Source organism: Sorghum bicolor, chromosome 6 (genome assembly GCF_000003195.3).
Source record: "Sorghum bicolor cultivar BTx623 chromosome 6, Sorghum_bicolor_NCBIv3, whole genome shotgun sequence".
Classification (NCBI taxonomy): Eukaryota; Viridiplantae; Streptophyta; class Magnoliopsida; order Poales; family Poaceae; genus Sorghum; species Sorghum bicolor.
The window spans coordinates 1,320,793-1,327,932 of record NC_012875.2 but is presented as its reverse complement, the minus strand read 5'-3'; the positions used below and the strand labels follow the sequence as shown (position 1 = coordinate 1,327,932).

The window sequence follows — 7,140 nt, the reverse complement described above, 5'->3', positions numbered from 1 at the left end:
CAAGCCAACAGTGTTAGCTTGAGCACTGTCGGCTTGTGCTACGTTGTCTGGTGAAGACAGGATCGACACTCTTGGCTGCTCATAACTGGTGGTTTTCTAAATTGGTAGTAATATGAGCCTTCATCACTACTGGTTGTGTACCGTCGGTTTAAAATTCGGTAGTAAAGTAAGGTTTTGAACTGTTAGTATTATGCTGATGTAGGGTAGTGAATCTAAAAGGCTAGAAAGTTAGCTTTCGAGCCAAAAGTTGAAAAGCTACAATTCAAATAAAATGGCTATAAAAATCAAAAATTTTAGAGGTAACAGTAGCGGATATTTTCTAAAGGCAACCGGAAAGTCCAACCACCTCTAAGAAACGATTTCTTAGAGGGCCGACTCAGAAACCAATTTTTAAAGGTGGACGATACTAGAGCCATCTCTATTCAAAATGGGGGGATGCCTCTAAAAATGGTTTATGTAGTAGTAAATTGAGATGGACTTTAAATTAACAGAACACTTATATAGTTCGAATTCTGAACTCCTCTAAAGAAAATATGCCTCTCAATTTTTTTTAAAAAAAAAATATGCATGCTCAGACGGATACCAGCCACTTCGTGTCATCAGAATGGAAAATTAAAATAAAAATCATTGCGTGTGGAACCTATCCTACACTACCTAGAGGGAGAAATGACTTCGATCGCCAGCCCTTGTCTCTCTCTATATATATAACTGTTGTCTGAGGAGGAGCTTGTATTATCATAGGAGAAGCTGCAAGAGGCATCCCATTTCTACAGCAAATATTTGCAGCACTAATCTCTTTCTTCCATCTCGATCGCCATGTCCTTCAACGATGACGAGCCGATTATCCCTCCTTCAAACTCAGGTTGAACTAACTTATAAAACTGATCGAATGAATTTGGGTTAATTAGTGAGCATGTAATGGAGATTAATTAGAATGGTGCTGCGATGCGATGCAGGTCCGAGGCCGACGCCGATCGTGCCCGGGAGGGTGCAGCTGGTGAGCAAGAACAACAACATGGCTCCACTGGAGGAGAACACCCAGAAGGTGCTGCTGGAGCTCACCGGCGGCGACTCCACCAGCGACCGGTCGGGGCTGGACCTGGTGGCGGTGCTGGACGTGAGCGGCAGCATGCAGGGCGAGAAGATCGACAAGATGAAGACCGCCATGAAGTTCGTGGTGAAGAAGCTCAGCTCCATCGACCGCCTCTCCATCGTCACCTTCATGGACACCGCCACCAGGATCTGCCCGCTCCGCCAGGTCACCGACGCCTCCCAGCCGGAGCTCCTGGGGCTCATCGACGCGCTCAACCCCGGCGGCAACACCAACATCACCGACGGTCTCCAGACGGGGCTCAAGGTCCTCGCCGACCGGAACCTCAGCTCCGGCCGCGTCGTCGGGGTCATGCTCATGTCCGACGGACAGCAGAACAGAGGTGGGAACGCCGCCGACGTCAAGATCGGCAACGCGCCCGTGTACACCTTCGGGTTCGGCGCCGACTACGACCCCACGGTGCTCAACGCCGTCGCCAGGAACAGCATGGGAGGGACCTTCTCCGTCGTCAACGACGTCGACAAGCTCAGCATGGCCTTCTCCCAGTGCCTCGCCGGCCTGCTCACCGTGGTCGTGCAGGACCTCACCGTCACGGTGACACCCGTCGAGGACGAGTCCACCATACAGAAGGTGGCCGCCGGAAATTACCCGCAGACGCAGGACGCCGGCTCCGTCACCGTCGCCTTCGGCGACCTCTACAGCAAGGAGGTGAGGAAACTGATCGTGGACCTCCTCCTCCCAGCCATCGACACCGAGCGCGGCGCCGACATCCTGGAGGTGACCTACGCGTACAAGACGGCGGGGAAGCTGTTCGACGCGCCGCCGGCGACGGTCACCGTGCGGCGGAGCGGCAGTTCCTTCCCGGCGGATGACCCGCCGGTGGATGTGGTGAAGGAGGAGGCCCGGCTGCAGACGGCGACGATGATCAAGCAGGCGAGGACAATGGCGGACGGCAAGAAGCTGGGCGACGCGCTGGACAAACTAGTGGAGGCGCAGAACGCGCTGGGGGACGTGCCGGTGGCGGATCCGTACGACGACCCGCTGCTGGACGCGCTGAGGAAGGAGCTGCAGGAGCTGCAGAAGCTGATGAAGTCGCCGGCGGTGTACGAGCAGCAGGGCCGGCCGTACGCCATGTCGTCGGAGACGTCGCACGACCGGCAGCGGTTCGCAGCGAGGGGCGACATGGAGAAGAACAGGCTGTTCGCGACGCCGCGCATGGACAAGTACCTGGAGCAGGCCAAGAAGTTCGACGAGGACCCGGCGGCGCCGCTGCCGCCGGCGGATGTGGACGAGAAAGAGGAGGTCGCCGCCAACCCGCTCGCGCCGTTGGCTGGGCCCATCACCTTCTACATCCAGGCCGCCGTCCAGGCACTGCAGGCCATTGAGAAGCTCATCAACAATGGAGCCAAGGCAGTGTAGCTGTAACGGACACGCAGATGCAGTCGTGTCGTGTTTACTATAATTTTACAGACATCCATCGTCATCTCTTCTCTGCGTGTATTGTGGGTTTTTTTTTCAACATCACCTTGCTGCCATGTATGCAGTCGAATAATAATTTACTCTTCCTGGAAATTTCTGGACTCAGAAATAAAAGTTCTTGTTTATCTTGACTTTCTATTGCATTACATAGGTTGTTATATAGATATTTTTTATGGTATAATAGTATATTTAAGAAGAGATAAGAAATAAGTTTCGTCTAAATGAAACTCTGGTGATACGATTTCAACTCTGGTCTTGTTTAGATGTGAAAATTTTTTAGATTTCGCTACTGTAGCACTTTCGTTTGTTTGTGGTAAATATTGTCCAATCATAGACTAACAAGGGTCAAAAGATTTGTCTCGCGATTTACAGGCAAACTATGTAATTAGTTTTTGTTTTCGTCTATATTTAATGCTTCACCCATGTGCCGCAAGATTCGATGTGACGGAGAATCTTGAAAACTTTTTAGTTTTTTAGGTGAACTAAACAAGGCCTTTATGGGTCATCAAATTAAATAGCTATGAAACTATATAGGATGAAACTTTGTATTGAAAATGAGTGGTTCATCCAAATTTTATTTCATTCTATATAACATGGTAGTCTTAAAAATAACGTCGTAAAACTATACACTGGGACTGATCTAATAAATCTGGTGGCACAAACAAAGAGGTGTTGAAATTGTCAACTTCCATCTTTCAAAACAGAACAATAAATAAATATTTCCATCCCACGACTCCCCTTAATAAATTTGGTGCTCAAACAAAGAGGTGTTGAACTCTGAACTTCCATCTTTCGAAACTGAACCATAAATAAATTTATCATGCATCCCACAACTCCAGCTAGCGTCAGTTTTGTTTGTTTTTTTAAAAAAGACGTACTTATTATTTTGCATTTTAACATACATATGAATTTTGGGCAAAAGAAACTATTTATTTTTGCGACGCAAACTAAAATTATTTGTTCATACTTATGAACTCATAGAAACCTTAAAGATTCCTTTTGTCATGATAATTTATTAAGTACTCCATCAGTTTCAAGTCAAACAGTAAGGACTTGTTTGGTTTGAGAAGTACTCTCTTTGTCCCTAAATATATGTATTTTATAATCACTGAGGGAGTAAAACCAGTTTAGATAAGGTGATGTATTAGTCTATTCCTCAAATTTTGTGTAATAACTTCATTCCTCGTACCAGTACTAAGGCCAGTCTCAATGAATATTTCATGAGAGTGTCATACACATTAAATAACGGTACCAGATAAGCAAAATTGCTGACTTGGCATGGTCATTAAAGGAAGGAGTTTCATCAGATGAGAGAGGAGTTTCATCCCCATGAAACTCATGTGGCTCGGTTATTACCTAGTTTATATTGTTGGTAACTGTGTCATAAAACTATGCATTGAGACTGATCTAATTATTAGCCTGGTAAAGAATAGGATGATGATGTACAATCCATTCCATTCAACAAATCAAACAAAAAAATTAGGAGTGAGAAGATGATGGACTAAGCGCACTCACAATGCAGACTTTATCATAGAGTCTAAAGTTATTTATTACTTCAAACAATGTGGACTTAGAGTCTAAATAAGACTTGGAGTCTTATTTTTTCTACCTCTTTCTTCAATAAATATGTTGCCACATCAGCAAAATACCATAAATAATATGTAATTAATTGTCTTGGACTCTGTGATAGAGTCTTGCATTGTGAGTGCCCTAACTCATTCCTTAAACCAAACAGCCTGTAAGTCATTTTAGCTTTGTTCAAAGTTAAATTTCTCAAATTTTGACCAAGTTTATCGAAAAAAGGCACGATCATCTACAATATCAAATAACTATGTTCATAGATACATTATAAGATATATTTTGACAGTCCCATCTATTTATTTCATATTGTACATGATAATAGATATTTCTGTAAACTTCATCAAACTTAGACAAGTTTAAATTAGAACAAAGCAAAAATGGCTTTGCAATTTAGAATGGAGCGAGTACTAAGTAAACATGATATAATTTTATTTTTAAAATGTTAAGCATGCATTTTGCATATTAGTGCATATTTCAACTATATGTGTTTAAATATATATTAAAAATATGTGTCTTGTACATATCATGTAAGAACAAGATAAGGTATCGAAGTTAGGGGCACCGTTGAAAGTTTGGTCAAATTCGACGGCCCACACTACGTGGAACGTGTTTCATGGTTATAATAATGTTCGATAGAATTAATAAGAATGCAGCAAGGACGAGAAATGTCATGGTCGTGTTCACTATTCTATTGTGTACTATCGTGGCAGTTGATTTAAGGTACGCGGTAGTGCGTTAATTTATAGCTTATTTAAGGTACGCGGTAGCGCGTTAAATTGTGGCAGTTGATCAAAATAATGTCAGGGTATTTAAAGCAGGTTCACACCCTCTATTTCTCTACGGTTCTAAAATTTTTTAAAATTTGTCGTCAAATCTTACGGTACGGAGCGTTAAATATAGATAAAAAAAATTAATTATATAGTTTATCTATAATTTGTAAGACAAATTTTTAAATCTAATTAATCTATGGTTGGACAATGATTACTAAATACAAATAAAAATACTATACAATACCCAAAACCAAAAAAATTTCACCAAACCTTATTTCAATTGTGAGCCGATAATTTCAAGGAACGGTGTCAACATGTGGCGTAGCAGATGGAAACCAAGGTCATGTGTTTTTTTTTTTGGCCATTTACATATTTTCCCGTTAAGAGCCTAGTTTTCTGAAAGTTGTGAATCATAAAACTATGGTTAATAAGCCAATAAGATACAAAACCGTGATTTAGGAAGAAAAAAGTCACACGTGGAGTTTTTTTACCATAATACGCACTAAAGCGCTCAATATAAAGTTGACACGTGGAGTTTTTTATCATAATACGCGCTCAATATATTATCAAGTAAAAGAACACCAAAATATTGAGCTTTTGTTGAACTAAAGCATAGCATATTATATGTTCATTGTGTATGTATACTCATGTGAAGTTTAACAAAATTAAATTTTTTTATTTTATGATTTTTCTGTGATTTACTGGGTAGATCTACTTGTGTGGAGTCCAAAAAAATTTGATTTTTTATTTTATGATTTTATTTTACTTACTATAGTCTTTAAAGATTCAATCGAAATAATTTAAAAAGAAAATGATAAAATCACTATCACAGTAGCGAAACAATTATTTACTATAGCAAAACCATCTTCAAAACTGCTCCATGAAAGTAAAATGAACGGTTTGAAAAGTTAAAAGAAGTGGTTTATCTGATTTTAGTATTGACAGAGAAAAAACAGACTTTCGTAGAAAAACTTAGGCCTCGTTTAGTTTCCAAAAAAATTTGCAAAATTTTTCAGATTTCCCGTCATATCGAATCTTTAGACGCATGCATTGAGTATTAATATAGACGAAAATAAAAACTAATTACACAGTTTGGTTGGAATTGACGAGACAAATCTTTTGAGCTTAGTTAGTCTATGATTGGATAATATTTGTCAAATACAAACAAAAATGTTACAGTATCGATTTTCTAAAAATTTTTGGAGACTTTTTTTTCGTTCGTGCAGCTGACCGGTGGTGGTCCTGGTTGGTCCGTGGCCCGGGCAGGCTCTCCACCGTGCGCGGCTTGTTGGGTGTGCAGGTGGCCCAGTTGGGCCGTGAGTAACCGAACATGGGCCCTGCGACTGGAAGGGAAGTGAGGCCTTTAACCCGATGTCCTATTTTTCCTATTTCTTTCACTTTATAGTCCAATACAATATACACATACATGTAGTACAAATAAACATTTTAGGAAATTATAATTTCTATGTGAGATGCGTTACTTAAGAATCACAAGAAGTAACTCATGTATTTCAATGGCATGCAAATATGTAGTCGAAGAGCCAATCCGTATTTAAATTGGGTTTCAATTACAGTTTAAGTCAAACTTGACCTCATTTCCTTAAATATGCACATCATCACACAATGTTTAGAATTTTTTTCAAAAAAAATGGATAGTTTTTCTACTTGGGTTTTTGGATACAATATATAGGGCACCATTGCATTGCTCTCTACACCTTTGGTGGGTCCTTGAACCCACTCAAAGGGGCAGCAACCGAAGGAGTAGGTCCTTTAGCACAGTGGCTCCTACAAAAAGCACCAAATCTCAGTGGTGACACTACCTAGAGAACTAGACGTCAATCTTAGACAACTAACTAGTAGTAAAACAACTTACAAGTAACATTTTACATTTTTTTTTCTATAGCCAAAAACAATGGCCAAATTATATGTTGCTTGAACAATAAAAAAAAAGCAACCACCTAACGGAAATATCAATGTGTTATTTTGTAAGACATAATACATGGATCAACAGGGATATATGTGCCTGACTATGGCTGTACTCCTATGTGATCCGTTTAGTAGCATTGTGATTTTTTTTTTGAGAAACAGGAGAGGCTCAGGGAGCCTCTACTGGAATATATTAAAAGATAAACAAGCAGAAGAGTTTACAAAGCAAGTTTACAATAAAAAGAAAAAGAAAATAAACTGGTATTGTGATTACCACAGCTAATCAAAGTCGGTTGGTAAATAAACTGGTATTTCACGAATCAAGGATGCATA

General features: G+C 40.8%; 1 protein-coding gene across 1 annotated transcript; it reads left to right on the top strand.

The window, feature by feature from the left end:
- On the top strand, positions 703 to 2,661 carry LOC8065966 (uncharacterized protein sll0103). Its single transcript, XM_002447384.2, has 2 exons — positions 703 to 862; positions 957 to 2,661. Exons 1-2 carry the CDS (start codon positions 817 to 819, stop codon positions 2,468 to 2,470), a joined length of 1,560 nt encoding a protein of 519 aa, XP_002447429.1. The 5' UTR covers positions 703 to 816; the 3' UTR covers positions 2,471 to 2,661.

Bases quoted from the DNA above. Each gene is read 5' to 3' on its own strand.
- LOC8065966 (XM_002447384.2), top strand. From the start codon at position 817: ATGTCCTTCAACGATGACGAGCCGATTATCCCTCCTTCAAACTCAG. The intron at 863-956 runs GTTGAACTAACT...GATGCGATGCAG, and splicing joins TATCCCTCCTTCAAACTCAG to GTCCGAGGCCGACGCCGATC.